The 23151-nt window shown below is 38.6% G+C and overlaps 2 protein-coding genes, 1 long non-coding RNA gene and 2 pseudogenes across 3 annotated transcripts; 2 read left to right on the top strand and 3 right to left on the bottom strand.

The window, feature by feature from the left end:
* Positions 1-225: 225 nt before the first annotated feature.
* On the top strand, positions 226-1641 carry LOC125469330 (ethylene-responsive transcription factor ERF061-like). The gene has a single exon (XM_048566548.1). The coding sequence runs from the start codon at positions 516-518 to the stop codon at positions 1479-1481; it is 966 nt and encodes a 321-aa protein (XP_048422505.1). The 5' UTR covers positions 226-515; the 3' UTR covers positions 1482-1641.
* Positions 1642-2230: 589 nt separating this feature from the next.
* On the bottom strand, positions 2231-7842 carry LOC125469331 (annotated as a pseudogene).
* A 1243-nt stretch (positions 7843-9085) lies between these two features.
* On the top strand, positions 9086-10681 carry LOC125469382 (annotated as a pseudogene).
* A 65-nt stretch (positions 10682-10746) lies between these two features.
* Positions 10747-11750, bottom strand: LOC125469383. Its single transcript, XM_048566655.1, has one exon. The coding sequence runs from the start codon at positions 11699-11701 to the stop codon at positions 10979-10981; it is 723 nt and encodes a 240-aa protein (XP_048422612.1). The 5' UTR covers positions 11702-11750; the 3' UTR covers positions 10747-10978.
* Positions 11751-16571: 4821 nt separating this feature from the next.
* LOC125469384 lies at positions 16572-17257 on the bottom strand. The gene is made up of 2 exons (XR_007251694.1): positions 16896-17257; positions 16572-16826 (listed from the first exon to the last, which is right to left on the bottom strand). It is a non-coding gene; the product is annotated as an uncharacterized LOC125469384 (long non-coding RNA).
* Between the last annotated feature and the right edge of the window lie 5894 nt (positions 17258-23151).

Below are 23151 nucleotides of genomic sequence, written 5' to 3'. Positions count from 1 at the left end.
AGCGATTAGGATACTCTCTCAAAGTGCTTCATAAATTCTTTATCATCTCATAATTTAACATTAATTTATAAGTTAATATTATACAATATTATGTAAAAAATATGAGGTTACAAAGAGTGTACGAAAGTCTATTTTTGAGTCTCCTTATCAATTCTGTGGACGAAATTTCCTGTTAAAAATCCTATCAATACATTACACACTGCAGCTATAAATAGCAACACCATTCGTCCTTTCAGCATAGTAAATTCACGAGTCTTGCCCCAAACTCCACCAACAAAACAAATCTCACTCCTCCTCTCTCACAGACCCAAAAGCTTCTCCCTTTGAGCTCTCATCTTTGATATTTTCTGATCCATATATTTTTCTCCGATCATTTTCCTTGTTCTCCATCTCAAAAATTTCGTTTTTTGTTCTGAATTTTTAGGAAGGGGACTTATTTGCAGTTCCCTGTTTCCTACACATTGATAATATTTCAGAACACTCTGTTTCAATTTTGTTTATTATCCCAGAATATCATGGACATAATGCATGAAAACAACCTTGCTTTTGGGTTCACAGACGCCATTGACATCCCATCTTCTCTCTCAAATCTCATACTAACAAGCTCCACAAACACCCTGGACTCGATTTTCTCTCACTGCCCCCAAACACTCGCCACCACCGTGACAACCACCACCAGCGGCAGTTCTGTATCTGAGCCGCTGGGCTCATCAGTTTACCTCCGCCAGAGAGACCTCCTCCAGAAGTTCTGCGACGAAAGCCGAGCAAACGTAAACACCACGGCCTCGCGCTCTTTTGCGAGGAACCCATTTCAGAGTTCGGCTTGTTCTTCAACTACTTACATGGCTCCATGCAAGAAGAAGCTCTACAGGGGAGTACGGCAGAGGCATTGGGGCAAATGGGTCGCCGAGATCAGACTCCCTCAGAACAGAATGAGAGTCTGGCTCGGTACCTACGACACCGCGGAAGCCGCCGCCTACGCTTACGACCGGGCGGCCTACAAGCTCCGCGGAGAGTACGCGAAGTTGAATTTCCCCAATCTCAAGGACCCGAACAATTTGGGTTTTGGCCACGGCTCTAGACTGAACGCTGTGAAAAACACCGTGGATGCGAAAATCCAAGCTATTTGCCAGAAGGTGAAGAGAGAAAGAGCAAAGAAGAAAGTGAAGAAGAGCAGCTCTTCAGTTGGTGGTGATGGGAGTTTCCCTGAGAACGGGAAGGTTGTGAAGATGGTATCCTCGCCGTCGCCTTTGGTCGATGGCGAAGGTTTTGGTCACGAAATGGTGTCATTAACGCCCACGCCCACCGTGTCTGAGGACGGGGTTTGGAGGAGTGAGAACTCGCCGCCGTCTGTTTCAACAGAGTTTCAAATGGGGATGGCGGAGTTGGGAATGGGAGAGAAGTCGGAATTTGAGGGGTGTTCACTTGCCAAAATGCCTTCATTTGATCCAGAGTTGATTTGGGAAGTTCTTGCTATTTAGAAAGAGGATTTTGATTTGGGAAATCTGGATTTTATATTAATCTTCCCTTAATTTTATCAACGGATTTTTGTCATAACCCGTCTCTTATGTTTATCAAGTCATCAGTTTGGTCCCTTATGTTTAAAACTCATCATCCTCTATCAATAAATTCACTCATCAATGTGGTGTCATTAGTTTTCATTAAATACTGTGCTAGTTTGCTTACATGGCACATGTATGGCCTCCTTCCAACCAATCTTATGGTGGCATGTAAATCAAATTAAAAACAGTGAAAAATTATCTTAAAAAAAAAGGTAAAACTTTAATACATTTGATAGTATCTACATTAAGGAACCATTTGACCCTTTTATAGGTGTATAAGCAGTAGTACTTATATGTCTTGCTTTTGTGTGGCTTTAGTATTTAGAGTTTGAAAGGGTAAATTGGTAGTTTACTACAAGATGAGCTATCTGAGTATGTTTTTCTTGTTTTAAACTAGAGCCTAGAGGTGGTTATCCTTATGGGTTCTTTTGGGGCTATATTTGGAGAGGTTCTGTTGTGTAACCGGAGTCTGGGCGTCATACAGGATCGGGATGAGAGACTGAACGGGCCTAAGGGACCTTGAGTTGTTAATTATGTACGTTACTTATCAATAAGACGATTAATGAATTTTAAACATCATTTGCTACTAGTGTAACTCTCTATGCATAAACACGAGGATCACTGCTTGGCTCCTTATTACCCAAAAACAATCACTCCCACAATTACAATTTGACATCTAAATAATAATAACTCTTCAATATTCTATTTACATGTCAGATTTTGAACCGTCAAAATATTTGGATTTCAAAGTTTCTTGCACAATTTATTACAGTACTACAAGTATTGAGTGCTATTATATCATTGACGATCATCTATGCTGTAATGATATCCAATAAGCATATAACTGTTAGATGATGATATTATTTACCTTAGTAGTCAAAATTCTTATTTAGAGGTGATGGATGGTGAGCACGTAGGTGAAAGGAGCAAAGCCTTATCTCTAATTCCTTCGTTTTGGTTGTGGTCCTAGTCGTCCTCCTCCTTGTGTGCTTGTGCCCATTGCTTGCTATTGAAGAATAAAAGAAACCATGTGCACGTTGTCTCTTCCATTCACTCATCATTCGTTCAAGAACGAGACGACACATACCACTTCCCTGCGGCGTCATAATTCATTTTACCCAGTACCAATACTGTTTGCTTCAAAATTATACAAATGGTAGTTGAAATCATAAATCGTCATGTCATAGAACGGATCTTGTATTGATAACGCCGATATCTATATTGATTAAAATGAAATGTTATCGACAACTTATAAACACGAAATTGATGCTGAGTAGTGCTCCAAAAGTTAATAATTAGTGAATGCTAAAAGATGTCGATTCTTTGTTAAAATCCTAATTGTCTTTTGAAATTATAATTTTAACATCAACTAGATCCATGAAAGTTGGATATTCACAACATGAATTGATAGCAGCAAAAAGTTTTACCAATTAAAGGAGTTCTTCGACTGCTGCAGTTTCGCGTTATATGAACTTTCCATCTCCTCCTGCAATAAAAAAAGCATATTCATACACACATTAAAACTAATGCCGAAAAATTAAACTTTACAACTTGGTTGAATTCTGTGTTCTACTCTAGAGAAGTAGCTCATCAAGTAAAGAAATGGGAATAACGCCAGTTTCGCTTGACAGAGGTACAGTTCAAACTAATTCCCAAAAAAGCAAAGAAAACGGCAGCAATGAGAAGGTGATTCTGGTTTATAGGTCAATTTTTTTTCAATAAAAGGAGAACTCTAATATAATGTTATGTACCTTGCAAGATTTTAGCAGAGGCTGCAAAAACGATGGTCTGAAAAACCTGATTGATTTCCCGAGTGACGTTCTGTCCCATTCTGTGATCAAGGAAAAGATATATGATACCATCATCAATCATAAAAAAAAAACATTTTCCATTTTAGTGCAGGTTCACGTGCAGTGAACATTTTCCTACTCACTAATCATACATAATGCAATCACCCAACTGCACAATGTTTCCGAGAGGCTATGAACCCCTATGCTAAATCAGATGCGATGTCAAATAAAATGAAAGATAAGCGGTGTTACTTGACGCATCACCTTCTGCTCTCAAACCGCCAATGTTGAGTTGTTCTAAAAGCTGCATTCAAAATAATCATGTAAGAACCCAAAAACTAAAAGACAATGAATTGCATAGCAATAAAAAAGCAGCTCATATGGCATTTACAAAATAAAAGGCATGTACAACATCTTTTTGGATGATTTCAAATGTTGCACATTAACCGGACAGCCTTAGCAAGTATGCATAAAGAAGGCAGCTAGCTAATGGATCGTGCAGTAGAACAGAAATCATAATTTTATGAGTAAGGAATGTTAGATAGCCAAAAATTCGTTGCTCAATTAAGATTAAAATTGAACTAACTCATATTTCCCAACTCCCTAAAACAGGCTATTTTTCAATATCTGGATCATTCATTCATGAAGATTGAAATAGCAAAGAGGGTGTTGCCGAAATGATTAGACCAACAATGTTATATGCAACATGTCCATAGGATGAAAATAGCTGGATTGCAGATGTAAAGATACTTCAGTGATAGTACAAACAAAAGATACAATTAGAAATGTATGCATTCATAAAACGGAGAACTGGTATCAATTGAACATATTATAAGGGGAAAATTGTTTAAAGAGGTTTTGACCACGTACAACAACCTAGAAATGCAGATGTTTGAAAGTATTGACATTATTTCAAATCTACTATGTTACATGTTGAATTTTTGTGAAAAGTTCGACAAAAAAAATAAAAAGAACAGAATCTCCCACAAGAACATATGGCCACAGGAAAATATGTATGCAGAGAAGAAGGAAACTGTACATGTAGCAGATACTTACAGTGGAAAGGGTTGGTACTGCAGTAGGATCAAAGTCCTCACAATGATTTGGATCAATTGGAACACAAACACGACCTGAAACAAAATAATAAAATAGAGCATCATTAAGAATATCCAGATGCATAGTAATTATTAATTGGGGGAAGCATAAAAAGTGGTTGAGTGCCTGAAAAGTTTCAAGAAATACGACTAATCATATCCGATACCACCCAAAATATGAAAGAGTGGCCCGGGACTAACCTGTTTTTGGGTGTACACAGAAAGGTGCCTTTAACAAATGGTTCATGTGTTTTGAAACCTGCCATATACAGATACATTGCAAGAAAGAATCTTTCAGCATATATTTCGGAAGTAGTTGGTTTATACTCATTACATGGTATCCAGTGTAGAATCAGAGAAGGATGTAAACTAAAAACTAGTCACTAGTTATTGAATAAAAGGAGGCAGTAAAAGAAAGTGGGGATGTTGTGCAAACCTGCATGTCAAGCCTAGGGTAGGTAAGAGAGAACACAATCTCTTCAACGCACCTACGCAGTCCTTGCACCTTAAACAATAAATGATATCAAGAGAAATTAAGTACAGAAGAGGTTAAACTACAATTTAAAACATCAAAATCCTATAAAAAAAGACTAGAACTATTGCCACAGGACAATGTACTTTGGGACTTAAACTCACAAACATCTGCTACTTTGTACCTTAGGTTTTCCAGATTGCAACATAGTTTTTAGCTGCTCCCATCTAACAACATTAATGTCTTCTTTTGAACCGGAGGTTTGTCTCTTCTCCTGCCACCTTCCACGAAGCTCAGAAGTAATAGCTGCAAGGATAAATAAAGTACTATAACTCGACCATCATTCCAGGATAGGGCATAGAGATTGCATACGCGATGAAAAGAAACATCGTGTGCATTGTTCAGGATTGGGAATCATATCTAAGATCTTTTCATATCTCTCTCAGTTGAAAATATCTTTTGACTCAAAAGCAATTTCTTAAAGAACTCTGTAAGAACTTCAGTATAAGATCTCCTGCAGGAATGAATAGGTCTTAGTGGAAGCAACAAATGGTCCAGTATTAGAAGGTCAATAATGCATGAGACAACTTACGCAAGGAACGGATGGAGAGAAAGACCGGGAAAAGAAACCTTTTTCTGACTGTTTTCATTCCCTGAACAATAATATAGACTCAAAACCTTTCACAAAAATGTATACCGTATAAGATCTCTCAAAAGCCAAATGTACCTTAAACAGTGATCCACCTATAGACACTGAAAATAGTCAGCAATAGCTGCTCTCTGTTCATTTGTGAGCCTGCAGAAAAATGATCATAATTGGAGTTTCATGACCATGTCTTACGAACCTAAGAATTGGAAGTATAGATTACAGCTGTTCAGAGAATTACCTTCTTGCTTTCCCATCACAAACCCAGCAATGAACTCCACATCTGCCACTATATACCCAGAGAATGTGACTGAAACCAAAGTCATCTGCAGAAAATAGATTTACAAAATTGAAACCACACATACATCAGATGACAATTAACAAAGTTCCTACCTCTAAGGGCTGTATCAATCACTTTAATAGCAATTGTCATAAGTAGCCAGCACTCCAAGCAAACATCAGCTCCTGAACAGCAGTACCTCACATCATCGTAGTCAGACATATCCTGGTGGAGAAAACCCAGTCAAACATGTCATACAACAGTAACAGTATAAAGTTCAGTTAGATTGTGATATTGACAATTTTCAAAGTTTAAGTGGTTGATTAACTTACTATATCAAAAATCAGTTCCCTCTCCAGTGGGGTGAAAACATTATCGCCACTCTGAGCATATGCGTGCCTCTTTGCAGGCTGCAAATACAAAAGATTAGAACTGAAATGAGAGATATGGTGGTACAAGGTAATCACACACCCAATCATAGGTAAATTAAAATCAACAAAGAAACCATGGATTGAAATTGTCTCCGATCTATAATTATGCACTGTTTGATCACATTTCTACATTTTTTCCTTTTTTATATTTGCATGATTCAATGAATAATTTGAGTCAATATTGCCATTATGAAATAGTTGGGTGGGAAGAGCGGCATTATCACATTTGGTTTAGAAACAAGAAAACTTACATCAACACTGTACACATGTCCAATATCTATTTTGACTGGACACTTTTCTTTGACAGAACTTCCAAGCTCAGACACAGAGTTGAAGGACTGGAACCGCAGATAGACATCATTATCCAGTGTGAAGGAGAACTCTCTGCGGCCAAAGTAAGACTAGTCACACGCAGGATGCTTCGCATCCGCAAATCAGCAGTCAGATTACACATTCACAGTAGGGACAATGTTCAGTGTGTAGATCAGGGACCTGGTTGATTAAGATATATGGCTTACCATTTCTATAGGACATCCATTTAAAAATATCCGCGTATGGAAAGAGTTTTCCTGCCACAAATAACACTTTTTTTGAGGGGAAGATTACTGATATCTTGTTACACACATTAAAGAAATCAGATGCTAATATCTAGTTCTAAGTTCTAACTCGTTGGTGACTTAAAATTATAACCATCAATCAAACTGATTCAACAAGCTGAAGTGGTAATCCTAAAAACATTTGAATAGAATAATAAAATTAAAACAAGGTTTACCATAGTAAACTTTGAGATAACGTGAATTAAATCCATCAGGAACAACATTGACTTGCTTCTGTTCATATTCTACAATCATCATGTCGTCACTGCCTTTGGAAACTTGGTCTCCGGTCATGTTTGAGTAGATTTACCTGCGTTCCATGCCCAATTAACATTGTCAATTTTCCCAAATTCATAGATTTAAGCATGTAACTACTAAACCCTAACCTGATAGGACTGGAAAATTGTACAAATTTATAGCATTTTAGTGACACACCATAAAGCATAACTAGTATATAAAATCATAAATTTAAGTGTCACGTATTGGATGAGTTCAAATTTCTCCATTTCTGGGTTAATTGGATCGAAATTCTAACAACACGTAATTGCTTCAAAGCTACTAGATGGAAACCCTAATTCTCTGTTTGGTTGTCAAGAAAATGTCTAGGGACGATTTCTCAAAATTCAGGGAAACTACAATTCAAATATAAGCCGGTGAAATAATCGATTCCCCTAATTCCCTAACCCCAACAATGCAATTAAACAAAATTAACATTTCAACAAGAACGAAAAAAGGGCTCAAATTTAAAAACCCAGGATTATAAAGAAACAAAATTCACATTATAGTTGACAGTAAGTATCACAAAGATGTTCGTCGAGACTGAATTTTAATCGAGTTTCTCGGCAACCAAACAAAAAGTCGAATTAAAAACATAATTGAAATTAAATGAAAGCTGCACATACCTTGGAGAGAGCCAAGTGAGGGATGGCGGGGGAAGGGGGGGGGGTGGTGGGGGTGGTGGGGGAGGGGGGGGGGGGGGGGGGGGGTGTCGGGGGGGGGGGGGGGAAGTGGCGGGGGAGGGGGGCGGTGGTGTGGGTTGGGTGGGGTTGGGGGAGGGGGATAGGAAGTGGCACTAGGGGAAGGGGAAACTTGGCGGGAAAGAAGATAAGTTATCGCCCAAAAGTCCAAAATTTATATAAGCCCCAAAGTCCGCTCGAAGTTTCCTTGTAAGTTGTAACCCCCGGAACTTCTTTGTAGAGGCTCCACTTCATACCTCATTTCATAGGGAACTCTGCTCGAAGGTAACCTCCGGAACTTCTTCATAGTGAATGTCGATCCACTGTCCAAATCTTACAAGATTCAACGACATTGTTTTTTTAGCCGTTGGATCTTGTAAACAGAGTAAATTCGGGGTTTTTACTTTTAGTTTGAAATCTAGGGTATAATTCAGTGACGGACCATGACATTCACAGTGCACCTCTTAAAAAAGCGTAGAACGGCTAATGTATTTTGATCCTATCTGACTCACATTGGTCCTATTTGGTGTGAGAACAATCTTAGCCCATCTCCAACCAAATGTTGGCCAGAGAGCTCGTTTTAGTCCTTTGACCCTCCAAGATATTAATATTTTAATAAATGGTATAGGGCCATATTTGCCTCCATCTCCAACAGAGGCCCAAAGGGCCATATGACTCGTTTTAGCTCTGTTATAAAAAATCGTCTTCAACCGAGGGTCAAAGGGCCATAGGGTCAAACATAATTTATTATTTAAATTTAAAAATTACAACAACTTAAATTAAAAAACTACAACTTATATCTAAAAATTACAAATTAAATTTAAAAATTATAAATTAAATTCATAAAAAAAAGGGGCCCAAAAAAAAAATATTGAATCCAACGGTAACTTACCGTTGTATTTGAAATTTTGGCTTACCAATGTTGTCGGATATAACCGACAGGAATAATGAAAATTCTGACTTGGCCTGTGGATGGTTGGCTGGTTGCTTTGGGCCAACCAGTTGGCCCTTTGATCCTTTTTTGTCCAATGGGGCTCATGAGCCCTTCGGCCTAGCCCTCAATTGGAGATGGTTTTTGGGCTATTTTCGGCCCTTTGGTCCTCTAGACCCCTTTGGTTAGAGATGGCCTTAGTGAGGCAGCTGTATTTTAGTCTTATTAACTCTCTTCATGTATTGATGCTTTAGGATACTAGGAATTGGCCGTTGATTGCTCCATTGCCATCTTATGGAAGAGGGAGGGAGCTCCCTGGAGGAAGGTATATAAGCTTTATCCATGGAGATGGATTTCGTGGGAGTTGACTCAGCTTCTAATTCTCATTTTATAGATACCATTTATCTACTGCTTTGTTCCTTTTCAGGTGAGAATGGAACGATTGATGGCCAAGGGGATGTATGGTGGAACATGTGGAGGCAAAGAGCACTTCTGATCGAATTCATGAACTCCAATAACATTATCATTTCCAAGTGATTTTTTAGAACTCTCCCATTCGGAACATTTACCCGAGTATTGCACGTAACAGCCAAACATAGAATTTGGTTTTGCATTTTTACACCTAAAGATTGGTCTTGTGTATGTTTTTATTCCACGTTTGCACCAACTAGCTAAGTCTTAATTCAAACTCAACTCTTCTGCATCTTGTTTTCCTTAACTTCTCGTATAGTGCCGCTTGTTACTGACCTAATGCACCTTCTGCAAGGATTGTAAAGTTGTTGAGCTCTAACTTTCGGCTGATGCATTCTTTCTCCTCTGCAGCAACGTTGTTGTCCGGTATGTCACAATATTGGCTCCATCGGACTCTCCCAACACCGATGGAGTAGATCCTGGTACATGCGAATTTTCTAACTAAGCCACATCTTCTCTGGGAAAAAAGATAACTGCTGCTAGATTAAAGAGAGGTCGCATAATGTTGAAAATTTAGTATATTAACTTGCATGAATTGGCATGCGTCATTACTTCTCTATTCGAATTATCTATAAATTCTGTAGATAATGTCATGACAGGATTAGTTGTGGAAATCACAAACGGTCTATCTTCCTCTATTTAAAGTGGGAAGCCTTTGTGTTCATGATATATATGTTAGTATTCGTTTGTGCAGATTCAAGCTCTAATGTCTGCATAGAGGACTCCTAGATATCCACTGGAGAGGATCTCGTGGCTGTAAAGAGTGGATGGGATGAGTATGGGATCGCTTACGGTCGCCCAAGTTTTGACATTATCATCAGCCGGATTAGAGGATCATCCCAGTTTGCTGGAATTGCAGTCGGAAGTAAAACCTCTGGTGGAGTGGAGAATGTCCTGGCGGAACACATAAACCGTTACAACATGGGAGTTGGCATCAATATAAAAACAAACTTCGGTAGTGGAGGGTTTATAAGAAGCATCACCGTGTCAGACACGTACATAGAAAAAGTAGGAAAGGGAGTAAAGATAGCACTAGCAGGAGATGTTGGAGACCGTCGGGATGACAAATGCAACCAAAACGCTCTCCCAATCGTGAAGGGCATCACGTTGAAGGACATCTGGTGCGTGCAGGTTCAGCTGGCCGGTTTACTCCTGGGCCAGAAGAACTCCCCTTTTACCGGAATCTGCCTCTGCAAGATCAACCTCCACGGTGTGACGGGATCAAGAAATGCCTTATGGTTAGCGGGGCTGCACATCTGGTAAGCCCTTTGCAATGCTCGGAATTGAGCGGTGCCCAGAAAACAGCTTCATGTTCCAACTACTCCTAAAGCTACAAGAACTCAGCTCCGTAATTTTCTTTCTTTTTCGATATCCAACTATATAGAGAAAGGACAATTCTATTTCTTATATTTGGGCTCGCTAAAATGATCACTTTTCAGTATTCAGTCGTTATGTCATCAGGATTTGATTTTGAATTTGCAAGACGATCGTTTGAACCAATTTTCCGACATACTTAGTGAACCAATAATCTCAAACAAAATTCAAATTCATCAAGTAGAAATACATAAACACAATCTACTCATACTCAATACAAATACAAACACATACATATAAACATACGATTATGAGTATACGAACATAAATACGATTCTACATCTCTCATGGATGCGAAGTTCTTTACATAAACTAGAAGCAAGCATAAAAAGATAGATTAGATTGATATGTGGGATCAATCAATGGCTTCAAAGCTCAAAAGTGGTTCAAGAACTTGCGGAACTTCCTCATCAAACCGCCCTCATGCTCATGCTTGTGCTCTCTAAACGGCTTCTCCATTCCTTCGAATCCTTCGCGGCGGTCTTGGTCGTGGTCATGGTGGTGGCGGTGGTGGTGATGGTGATGCGGCCTCTCCAATTCCATTTCTTCCTCATGCCTGAACGGGAACCTAGGCCCACCGTGATGGAAATTGACCCACCTAGAGGGGATCTGTCGCTCTCCGCCGTGAAACGCCGGATCGAATCCCATGTTGTCCCCAGACGCCATGATCATATCGTTGCCGTACGAAACAGACTCAACCTCGCGATGCTCGCGCTCACCTCCGTGAAAGCGCGGGGTCCAGGGGCGGCGGCCGTGGCGGCATGGGCGGCCGTGACGGAAAGACAACGGGAAGGGGCGCCTGGGGAAGTGGCGGTTGACGGGGCGGAAGCTGAAGACGGTCAACGGGACGGTCTCGATGGTCGACTCTTCCTTTGCTAAGATGGTGGGGCCGGTTGCGGACTCGGTGTCGGGTTTCTCGCTAGGCAAGCGGATGGTGACGGTGGTGGGGGTTTTGGGCTTGGGATTGGATTCGGGTAACTTGGCGTCGGCTGGATCGCGGGCTTTGATTTCGTTGGCGGGTAGATCGGAGGAGGTGCGAGCGTGGGAGAAGGAAAAGAGGAGGAAGAGAGCGGCGAGGCTGAGGAGGAGCTTGGCCATTTTCGAAGATGTTGTGTGAATGGAGGAAAACGAGCGGTTGGTGGTGTACATATATTTGGAAGTTGCAGTATTTGGGGCAGATGGGGCAGGTGGGAAGTTGACTATTTGAGTCAGGGAAAGGAGTGAAAGTCGGGCAACGGGCTATTGGGTCACGTGATTGGAGGGAGGAGGTTGCCGGTAAGTTTACGTTGGCGTGGAGGGATGGTGATTCGACTCGGTTGACTTGGAAAATGCGAGCATGACTGACGCAGTTCAAATTCCACCCGCCCCTAGTACAACAATTTACAAGAGGCTTCTAGGTATTAACCTAAACTACTTTACTAATAAAATCCAAGTTCATATCGTTTCTATCAAAAAAAAAAAAAAAAAAAAAAAACTCCAAGTTGTTAACTAAAACTATATAAAATTACCATTCTAACTCCCTCATCAAAACTGAACAAAAATAAAAGACATGGGCAATTTAGTAATATTACATGAATATAAATTTGTTATTTTTTACACCAATCTAGAGTCAAATGAGCATATCATGCCATATTTAAAAATTAAAATAAAAATAAGATAAAAAAATAAAGAACATGCCCACATTAAAAGAAACTGGCCATCGCTGTCCCAACTTTCATAATTGATTTGTTTTAGAATTTTAAAAACTAAGCACACTACATAATAAAAACCAAAATGGAATAAAATTGTTCACACACAATATGTGTGGGCATTTGCTATGTTAATGAAAAATACTTCAAGCACCAAACTATAGAAGAAACGCCTAAATACAATTTGAATTGCTTGCATGCTTTTGGTTTTTGTTTTCAATTTTTAGTTTTTAGTTTTTGCTTTTTTAGCTTGTATTTTTGAAAACTACAATCTTCTTTGGTAATTCTTTAAAAAAATGAAAACAAAAACAGTGAAAACTCAGGAAAGAGTAATGGTTACCATATAGGATTCTAGTTTTCAGATTTGAAAAAAAAAAGTGAAAAAAAAAAAAACAGAAAACGAAATGTTATCAAACGGTCCCTAAATTATAGAAGGCTATCAATTTTGATTTGAATTTGCTACATGTAACTCAAAAGATACTATTTTATTTCATGAAACCCAAATTCGTCTCACCTTGACTTGTGGACTCTCTTTTCTTCCTAAAACTTATGGGCCACCTCCTAAAACATGTGGGACTCAACACCCAATAAGATTATGTAACATGTGCAATAAATTTGGCTATAAATCTTCATTATGCAATACTCAGAGAATATTTAGTTTAAAAGAAGTTGCAGAGATGAAAAAATAAAAATAAAAAATTGATTAGCCTAGCGCACCCAAATCAAACTCACATAAGAAATTAACAAATCTAAGTCAATGTAGAGCGAAATTTGAGTTTTATAGAGACAACTTTCGAGTTTGTGGGGGCCAAAAGAAATCAAAATCGAGTTCCAAATAGCAAAGTGGAGCGAACTTTGAGTATCAAGGAATAAAGTGGCGACTTTTGACTTACAAAGAGCAAAATATGATTAAAATCGAATTCCAATGAGTGTAGCTAAAAATAAGCATTATAAGAATATAGATCTCTAGCCATTTAGTACTACGGTCTAATGATATTCCTCTTCACTAGAAAGTGAGAGGTTTTAGGTTCGATTCTCGCAAAAGGCGAATTTGAACCACATTATTGTTAACCCATTGTGAGGCTGAACTTACCCCCTCCCCTTAGTGTAGATAATATCGATTGTTCAAAATAAAAAAAAAAGAATATAGATCTCTAATTGTCAATATTAGAACTAGGAAAACTAATGTTCATTGACTGAAGCCTCATTAGTTTTTAGATTTTGATCAAAGTTCCTAGCATTAATGCAATACTAAATTTACATGTGAGTTACTTAGTTTTTAAAATAAAAATTAATAATTGATTTAGGATTTTAATCTCACACCTTTATTGAACTCCTAATTAATCTTCAATTCAAAACATTTCCAAAATTAAAAAAAAAAAATTAGAATAAGTTTGTACCCCTTAATTTTTTATAAAAAGGTTTCCAAGTTTTTTAATCTTATATGTACCCATTTATGTAATTTTTCAATTTTCTAATCTTAAAATGTACCAATTCTTAAATATACCAATTTGTTGTATGTAAAATGTACCTTATTTTTTTATATATAAAATATATTCAATTGTTTTCTAATCCATTTTTAAACTTATATGAGTACATTCTTTTTCTTGATTTGAGAATGTATCCATGCCGAGTCTAATCAAAGAAATTTACTAATATTATTAAGCCTAATATCTATTATTTTTTTGTGTGGTTTTGAAGAATGTACCCATATTTTGGTACAATAATTTTTTTGTTAATTTTGATGAATGTACCCATGTTTATATACATACATATATATCTATACACACACAATATATTGGAGATTATAATTTATATTTTAATAATTTTAATCCATGAATTTTTAAAGCCCGATATTACCCTACCTCTGAGTTCTTACAGGCTATAGTTAAACTTAATTCATCTTACTGTTGGCGTAGTGTGGTGTCATCTAGGTCTATTATTTGTCGAGGTGTACGATGGAAGGTGGGGGATAGTTTATGAATTCATATTTGGGGGGATAGCTGGCTGCCACTGGAGAATTTCTACAAAGTTCTTAGCCCCAGACTGGTAAGGGTGCACCTAGAGCTTACGGTGAGATCATTGATGGTGGAGGATGATGGGGTTCGGTGGAACTTTAATGTAGTTCGTAGTTGGTTCTTGGAGGAGGAAGCAGATTTGATTCTGAGCATACCATTGAGTTTATTTTACCTCGCTGATTCTTTGATTTGGGCAAAGGAACCTAAAGGTTTGTTTACTACTAAGAGTGTGTACTTTGTGGCTCAATCCTATCTGGGAATGAGTGGTGATGAGCCTATGGGATCGGTTATTAATGTTGACACAAAATTCCTGTGGAAAGCATTGTGGCAAGCTAAGGTCTTAGGGAAAGTGAAAATTTGTGTCTGGCATGGGTATATGAATGCCTTCCAAAGTGAACTTGAAGAACATACGGGCAATTATGGAGGATACTTGTGGCTTTTGTGATAAACAGGTAGAGATAGTAGAACATGTGCTACTAATATGTCCTAGAATGGTAGTGGTATGGTTTGGAAGTCCGTTGGGAATCCGTTCATTTCATTTAAGTGAGGAAAGATTTGGATGTTAGTTGGAGTATATGGCACAAAATGTGTCAAAGGAAAGCTTTGAGCTACTACTCGTCCTTGTTTGGAGTATTTGGAAGGTTGTAATGATTTCATTTAGAATGGTGTTGAGGTTTCTTCGTTGGATACCCAAATCAAAGCACAAACATGGTTAGCTGAATTTAAAAAATGGAATGATGCGGCACCACATAACTCCTCAACAAGAACAAATAAATGGCAGTCTTCGACTTTTAGTTGGATAAAATGTAATTTGATGCATCATGGGATGAGCATGGGTCGATTAGAGGCTGTGGGCTAGTAATGAGAGACTCGGATGAAGGGTTTCTGGCAACACAAGTGAGCAGGGAGGAAGATATGAGATTGGCACTTTAGGCAGAGGCAGCTGCTGCTAGAGCAGCGGCTTTATTCTTGCCATATGGGTCACAGAGCAGGTTCAGGTGGAAGGGGATGCATTGTTGGTGATTTATGCAATTCAAAATGCAGGTGTAGCGTATGGTGGTCACTATGGACATATGTTCGACGATACTAGGGGGCTCTTGCAGGACTTCAAGCAATGGAAAATCACCTTTGGTCGAAGAGAGACGAATAAGGTGGCTCATCGCCTTGCGAGGTTTGGTCTCACTATTGATCACCTCGGTTTCTTGGTTTGAAGAACCTCCTGATGTAATTTCTATTTGGTGTGGGATGCTTTTTTTTCCCTTCGATCGGGTTGATAGCCTTGACAAGATTTTTATTGAGGTCCATTGTAAGCACCTTATCCTCAAGTTGTACGTATTTCAATCTTCAATGAATATTGTCCTCATTCTCAAATAAAAAATATTAAAATTTGATTTTATGAAATTACGTTACTGTCCATCATTTTTTTGTGTGGTAAAAGACTAAATAGTCTTTTTACCTTCTTTTGGTTAATAAAATGAGTTCTATTAATAGGTAGTTTAGATAAACTTGTAGTCTTATTTCTCACACACCAAAATTGTATTTTTCTTTCATTTTCATTTCACTTCCATTCATCCAATTTTTTTTTTTTCGCAATTGTAAGGTCCTATTGATACAAAACAGTTTTTTGTTATATAAAAACGAGTATAAAATACATTTCGTATGTTGTTTCTAAAGAACAAACTTGAAAATTGAAAAACAAAAAATACAATATTAAGCCTAAGTTTTATAAAACAACAAATTGATGATGTTTCATGTGTTTTTTTTTTAATTTATTTTTTATTTTTATAAATAGAATGCAAATAAAACAAAAAACACAAAATATGTAACAAACCAAAATTTGTTTTTGTCATATTTAGAATAGGAATGTGATTGTATAAACCCTAGTGTATCTAGGGATATCTTTGAATATGTGCATTAGTAGTTAATATCCTATTAGAGCTGTAATCCTAAAAGGGTAAGGATTTAACCTATCTTACTACTATAAATAAAGGCACAATTAGGGTTGGGTTCGGTTAGAAACGGTTTGGTTCGGTTCATTTTTTTTTTGGGTTCGGTTTCGACCCGGTTCGTTTTTTTTTTTTTTGTTTTCTTCTTCTTCTTCTTTAATAGCAAAAAAATCCCTGCAACTAAATTTTTTAATCAGCATTGTAATTCATACTGCTGCAGTCAAGGCAATAAAAGCCCCTCCACCAAACATAGAATTATTTAACTGATACTCGAAATACTCAAAAGAAAACCTAAAAAAGTAGTGAAACTATGCAGTGAAACAATATAACTTTGTGCTTCAATTTTTACCAAAATAATGAATGCATCAAACGTTTTTGATTGAACCCACAACAAAATTCACCGCAAGTAAAACAATTTCACATAAAGTTGTGAACTTTACTACCTGCAGGAGTGGTCGATGTGGAAAAGCCCATCGGTGGAAAACCCTGAGCATTTGTCGAGCTTAAGCACCTGGAGCATGCGCCCGCGCGCTTCAGCCATCAACTCCGAGTCTGAATCACTAACAATCATCTGCCAAAAGTGCAAACATGTCAAGCAGTGAAAGGAGTCGGCGATCTCCTCACCCACTGTGTCACATACCCTCTCCAGTCTTCCGGAATCAGATTGAACATCGCCGCCCTTGGCTTCCCTTTTAGCTTCAGCGACTTTAGGTGCTGGAACTGCTGCCGCAGCCGATCAAGGGTAGTGGTCTAGTAGAGCGTGATGGTCAATTGCAGCTGAACTGGATTTTGCAGTAATAAATAACAATTACAGTTGAACAGGATGATAGATTGATGGCGAGGTGTGAGAGATTGAGAATGAGAACTAAGAAGGGTTGCAGGTCGCCTATGGGAATGAGAGATAGAGAGTTTGAGAGTGTGATTGAAGACTGAGAGAGAGAGAGAAGGCTCAGAGGCTGTGCTGCTGCACGAACTGGGAAAATGGGAGAGACTGTTTGGGATGTTTAGGGTTTCAAACTGAAAGATGTTGACCAATACGAATACAAACATTCATATTGAATGACATGTCGTTTCTAGTAATGTATATAAAACGACGTCGTTTTAACAAAACTTCAGTTCAGTTCGGTTTTTGAACCCCAGAAACCGAACTGAACCAAATCTGTGGTTCGGTTCGGTTTTTTTGTTTGGTTTGGTTTTTTTGGTTTCGGTTCGATTTTTGATTTTTGATTTTTGATTTTTTGAACCCACCCCTAGGCACAATAGGGTGATACAACACACACCTCACAATTAAATATCTCTCTTTTCTCTTTTATTGCTGTCAGCCTTCCCCTCTCTATTCCCTTAGAATAGTTCAATCAAATAGGCCTACAACACGTTATCAGCATGTTGTTGCCAGAAACTAAGGAACTGAAGAATCGTAAGAGGAGGCTCTTTTCTACAAAATTGAAAGGTTTTTATTTGTTTTCTGCCAATTAAGTACACTTAAAATAAAGTAAGATATTTGAAATGACCATGAAGTATGAAAACATTCCCCATGATGCATGAACCCCCTATATTTATATTTTCCTTCCGATATATATATATATATATATATATATTGTATATGATTCATATATTTGTTAATATATATATATATATATATATATGTTTCATGCATTAAGCAATTATTTTGCTATGTGTAATTTGTGAGCATATAAATAAATTAGAAGCAATTTAGGGGTTTTCAAACCCTAAAGATATCGAAAAAACAACTGGGATTATGTGGCATGGCAGCCGCACCGTTGTGGCACCACCGTTGAACCGCTGCACTGGCCTGCCGCCTAGCTGTATGGAGTGAATCATGGAACGGTGTCGTTTTGACACCTTAGGCCACACAACAGCAACCATTTGGACTTTGTTGCTCATGCACAGAGGCACCAAGCTTTCCGCCTACTCGTTCACAACTTTTGATGCTGGGCTTAACGTGCCCCAAACTAAAGACCCGAAACCCAGCTTTGGCTGGGCTTGCCCCGTGCATGGTCTTTAGGCCCATCCAGTAGCTTTTGCTGCTAGACTCACCCAGACCACACGGCCTGAAGCTTACAGCTCTCCCTGAGGCCCAATAGCCTACAGTCAAACTGGATGGCTTATCCTAGCGTTGTTACCAGCCCACTTTTGGCTGGGCCACGTTATTTTTCGACCTAATGCCAATTTTTGGCATCCCTGCATTATAAATCATGCCCAAAATTTTTTGGGGTACTTTGGTTTATACTAGTTAATTCTAATTTAATTATCACTTGGTTTATCACCAACTAAAGCTAATATGACTCGTTTGTCATTATTTTGCTTCCACGATCGACCTCGTTTAGTCCCGATCTGTTGAATTAATTAAAAGTGACCTGCAGTCCATTAATCTTATAATTAGTCCAAAATTATTGACCTGAAGATCACTTTTAGACATTAACGATTCAATAATTATTATTATTATTATTATTTTTTTTTATACTTTGAACCGTTGACATCCTTTCGTAATCCCAGAGCTCTCACACTTGAGTTCTCAAAGCAACTCAAATCCACTATACTTAAATCAACATATTGTATTCTATGTTCTTATAGGAATCTCTCCTTTATGAACTAATTGTTCATAAAACTAAATTAAACTTATAGTTTCATATTTAGTTCCTTTGAAGCCCGAAGTTTTCATTCAAAACTTAGCACATGAAACCTGTAGCTTTCATGCTTAAATTAAACCAATACATATATATATAGAACCTGAATGTTCTACGATGTATGTCTATGGATTACTATATGACTAACCATGTTTTGTTGTACCCTCCATTTTTGGGACATCTTGAACTTGAACAAACTCGATTTCACCGCTCTGGAAGTCTCTGGAAGAAACTACATGAAGTAGGTTCAAGACGTGAAGTTCCATCTTACAGCAAAAGGTATTAGAGCCACCATCAAGGCAACTACCAACGACAAACCCGTTGATAAAGCTCAGAAAGCTACTGCAATGATCTTCATTCGGATCATTGCTTAAGTTCTGTAAACTGGACTTAACTGAATCAAATCTCCTAAAGAAGACCTATTCGACCTTCCATGCCACCAATATTGTCCTGCAGCAACAATATAGGGCACAAAAGTTCACCAAATTCTTGGATTTGATCTCTGTTTTACTTCTCGTTGAAAAGTAGAACCAGCTATTAAAGAAAAATCATCAAGCTCGACCCACTGGCTCGAACGTCGCGCCTGAAGTGCATGCGACCAATTCTAACAGCTACAAACGATGAAAGAATCATCATGGCTTTGCAATAGGCGGCAAGCCTAACCATGGCCCAAGGTCAAAAGAGCCAAGGCCCACCCAAGGGAGGAAATTTGACCTAGAAGCGCCAACCCCTTACCCTTAAGGCCCCATACTTTAAGAACAAAGGAAAATTTATCGTTTAATCGGTTTCCACTAAAATGGACATGTGTTACTGCTATGGATCAAAGGATCATTGGTCACACATATGCAGAGCTACCCTGAGGCTATTGCCAAGTATTATTCTCATTGTGAATTTAACTTTGCCTATATGGAGCATCCTGAAGATGCTATTACATCCATGGAGATTCCGATTTTCAGAAGGCATCAGCTTTTAAGGATGAATAAGTTTTATTCTTCTAGACATGTTTTTAGGGTGTTTTTACCTCTAGTGGCCAAACCTACTAGGAGTGGCTGGACCCCCCCCCTGATTTCTAGGTTTATGGTTTAATTTTTGGACAATTTTCTAAGTATTTGGAATAATTTGTTTGGTTTTGGTTTGTTTTGAATTATGGATAATTATTTTATGGATATTATTTCTCAAATTGATTAATTGAATGAATGGAATTATATTTATGTATGTGACCAATTCAATCAATTTATTTCTAGGTATGTCTAGTGGGGAAGTTAGTTGTCTGGTTGATAGTGCTACCACGCAAGCCATATTACGTGAGTGACACTATTTTACTAACTTCGTACATAAGAAAACATCTCTGACAACTCTCTCAGGCTCATCCAATCTGATTGAAGGATACAGAAAAGCCCGTATCATGTTGTTTAATGGTACTGTCTTAACCATTAAAGAGGCCCTCTATTCTCCACGTTCCGGAAGAACATTCCTGAGTTTTAGAGATATTCGAGATAATCAATATCATATTAAAACCACCGAAGATAATGGATCTAAATTTCTTTGTATCACTTCTTACGAGTATGTCCAGAAGCGTATTCACGAGAAGTTGGAATATCTCCTAAGTGGGTTGTACATCACAACCATTCGCGGCATAGAAACCCACCATGTGGCCGGCCCTGTGCCTGAGTTCCAGAGCACTTTGCTGCTTTAGCATGACCGTATGGGACATTTTAGATGTGCCATGATGCGCAGTATCCTCAAATCATCACATGAGTGTCATTGACCTCCTTACGATGGATTCTGGCCATGCAAAATTTGTTCTTTGGGGAAGTTTAATACTCAACCCTCAATTATAAAGATTATTCACAGCTTTTCTAAGTTTTTTCAGAGGATTCAAGGGGATATTTGTGGACCTATCCAACCATCATGCAGACTATTTAGATACTTTATAGTGTTGGTTGATGCATCGACACGATGGTCACATGTTTGCTTATTGTCCACACGCAACACTGAATTTGCGAACTCCTAGCACAAATTATTAAGCTGAGGCCCACCGCTACCCAACCTCATTCACCGTTACAGTTGGTTACTGGATACGAGCCTGACGTCTCACATTTACATGTGTTTGGGTACGCAGTCTATATGCTAATAGCGCCACCACTATGTACCCAAGTGGGTCTCATAGAAAAATGGGAAGCTATTTCGGTTATGATTTACCATCAATTATTCGCTATTAAGAGCCCTTGACAAAAGATCTCTTTATCGCATGTTTTATGAATTATCACTTTGATGAGACAGTCTTCCCGTTGCTAGGGGGAGATAAGCATGCTAACGTTCTTGGAGAACGCCACGAATTGTCGTGGTATTCTCCCACTATGTCTCATTTAGATCCCCGTACTACCTAGTTTGAAACTGAGATGCGACGAATTGTAGATCTTCAGACCATTACTTAAAGTATGCCGAATGTTTTTACTGATTTAGCAAAGGTGACAAGATCACATATACCTGTTGCAAACGTACCTGCAAGGATAGACGTACCCCGAGTACGCCGTAATATCACTGGGAAGGCTGGATCGTCCCCGAAGGTGGGGAGGTTGCATCTTGCATGCGGTCCGATATAGTGGTGGCTAGCCAATCATCTACTCCGACCCTGAAGCATGGCAAACCCATTGGTTCAAAGGATTCACAACCCCGGAAGAGGAAAACGACACAAACTAGTGACCCTAGTCTGAATCTGACCATCGTTCACTTATCTGTTTTAACGCATAAGGTTATTCTAGATTACAGTGATATCTTAGATGAGACAACCCGACTTCTTGAGAATCGTGAGATTTCAGTCCATTACACAGTATTGGATGAGGTTTGGAATCGGAATGAGATGATCATTGACAATGCCTTTGCATACACAGTAGCTACTGACATCATGCTTAGCGATGACATTGAACCACGTTCCATTGATGAATGCCGACGTAGAATAGATTGGTCAAGCTGGAAACAAGCAATCCAGGTCGAACTCGATTCGTTTACAAAACATAAGGTGTTTGGACTTATAGTTTCTACTCCACCACATGTGAAACCTATGAGCTATAAGTGGGTTTTCGTGAGTAAGCGTAATGAGAAAAATGAAATATTGTGATACAAAGCACACCTCGTAGTGCAAGGCTTATCTCAACGCCCTGTGATTGATTACGAGGAGACGTATTCCCTCGTAATGGACATTATAACGTTTTATACCTTATCAGTTTGGTAGTTTCTGAAAAATTAAATATGCAGCTTATGGACGTGGTAACCGAGTATCTCTATGGGGATCTAGATACAGGAATTTATATGAAAGTTCCAGAATGACTTCCATTTACTGGTTCAAATAATTCTAGGCCACGGAACACTCTCTCTATTAGAGTGAGGAGATCACTCAGGGTGAATGTGGTATAACCGTCTGAGTGAATATTTGACAAGTTAGGGTTATGTGAACAATGAATTATGCCCATGCGTGTTCATAAAGAAGTCACATTTCGGATTTGCAATCGTTGCGGTTTATGTCGACGACATGAACCTCATCAGAACTACCGCAGAGCTTGAGGAAATTACCGTTCACTTGAAATCGGAATTTGAGATGAAAGATTTTGGGAAAACTCGATATTGTCTTGGCTTAGAGATCAAGCATTGTTTGGATGGAATCTTAGTACATCAATCAAACTACACCCAAAAGGTGTTGCGATGTTTTAATGAGGATAAAACGAAGCCTTCGAGTATTGCCATGGTCGTTCGGGCTTTAGATGCTAAACGAGTTCCCTTCCATCCAAAAGAGGATGAGGAAGAGATTTTAGAGCCTGAAGTTCCATACATAAGTGCAATTAGGGCTTTATTGTACTTGGCTCAATGCACTAGACCTGACATCTCCTTCGCTGTTAATCTTTTGGCTAGATACAGCATTGCGCTTACACGCAGACACTGGAATGGTGTTAAAAACATTTTTCGCTACCTCAAGGGTACATCGGATTTAAGCTTGTTCTGCACCCACGAATCCTCGAGAGAAGTTGCCGCCCCCCTCTATTCTTGAGTTGATTCCCGCCTTGTTGGTTATACAGATGCTAGATATCTGTTTGACCCACATAGAGCACGTTCTTAAATGGGCTATATCTTTATCCCTGAAGACACCACTATATCTTGGAGGTCTACCAAGCAAACGCTAGTTGCGACTTTTTCCAACCATGATGAGATCCTTGCCCTACATAAAGTATCGTGTAAGTGCTTTTGATTGAG

Source organism: the organism of the source record quoted next, unplaced genomic scaffold, assembly GCF_019419815.1.
Source record: "Pyrus x bretschneideri cultivar Hongxiangsu unplaced genomic scaffold, Pyrus_bretschneideri_v1 Contig42, whole genome shotgun sequence".
Classification (NCBI taxonomy): Eukaryota; Viridiplantae; Streptophyta; class Magnoliopsida; order Rosales; family Rosaceae; genus Pyrus; species Pyrus x bretschneideri.
Note: the sequence above shows the minus strand (reverse complement) of the source record. Positions and strands in the feature narration are given on the sequence as shown.

Excerpts from the sequence above, each read along its gene's own strand:
- LOC125469383 (XM_048566655.1), bottom strand. The coding sequence starts at position 11,701 with ATGGCCAAGCTCCTCCTCAGCCTCGCCGCTCTCTTCCTCCTCTTTTCC.
- LOC125469330 (XM_048566548.1), top strand. The coding sequence starts at position 516 with ATGGACATAATGCATGAAAACAACCTTGCTTTTGGGTTCACAGACGCC.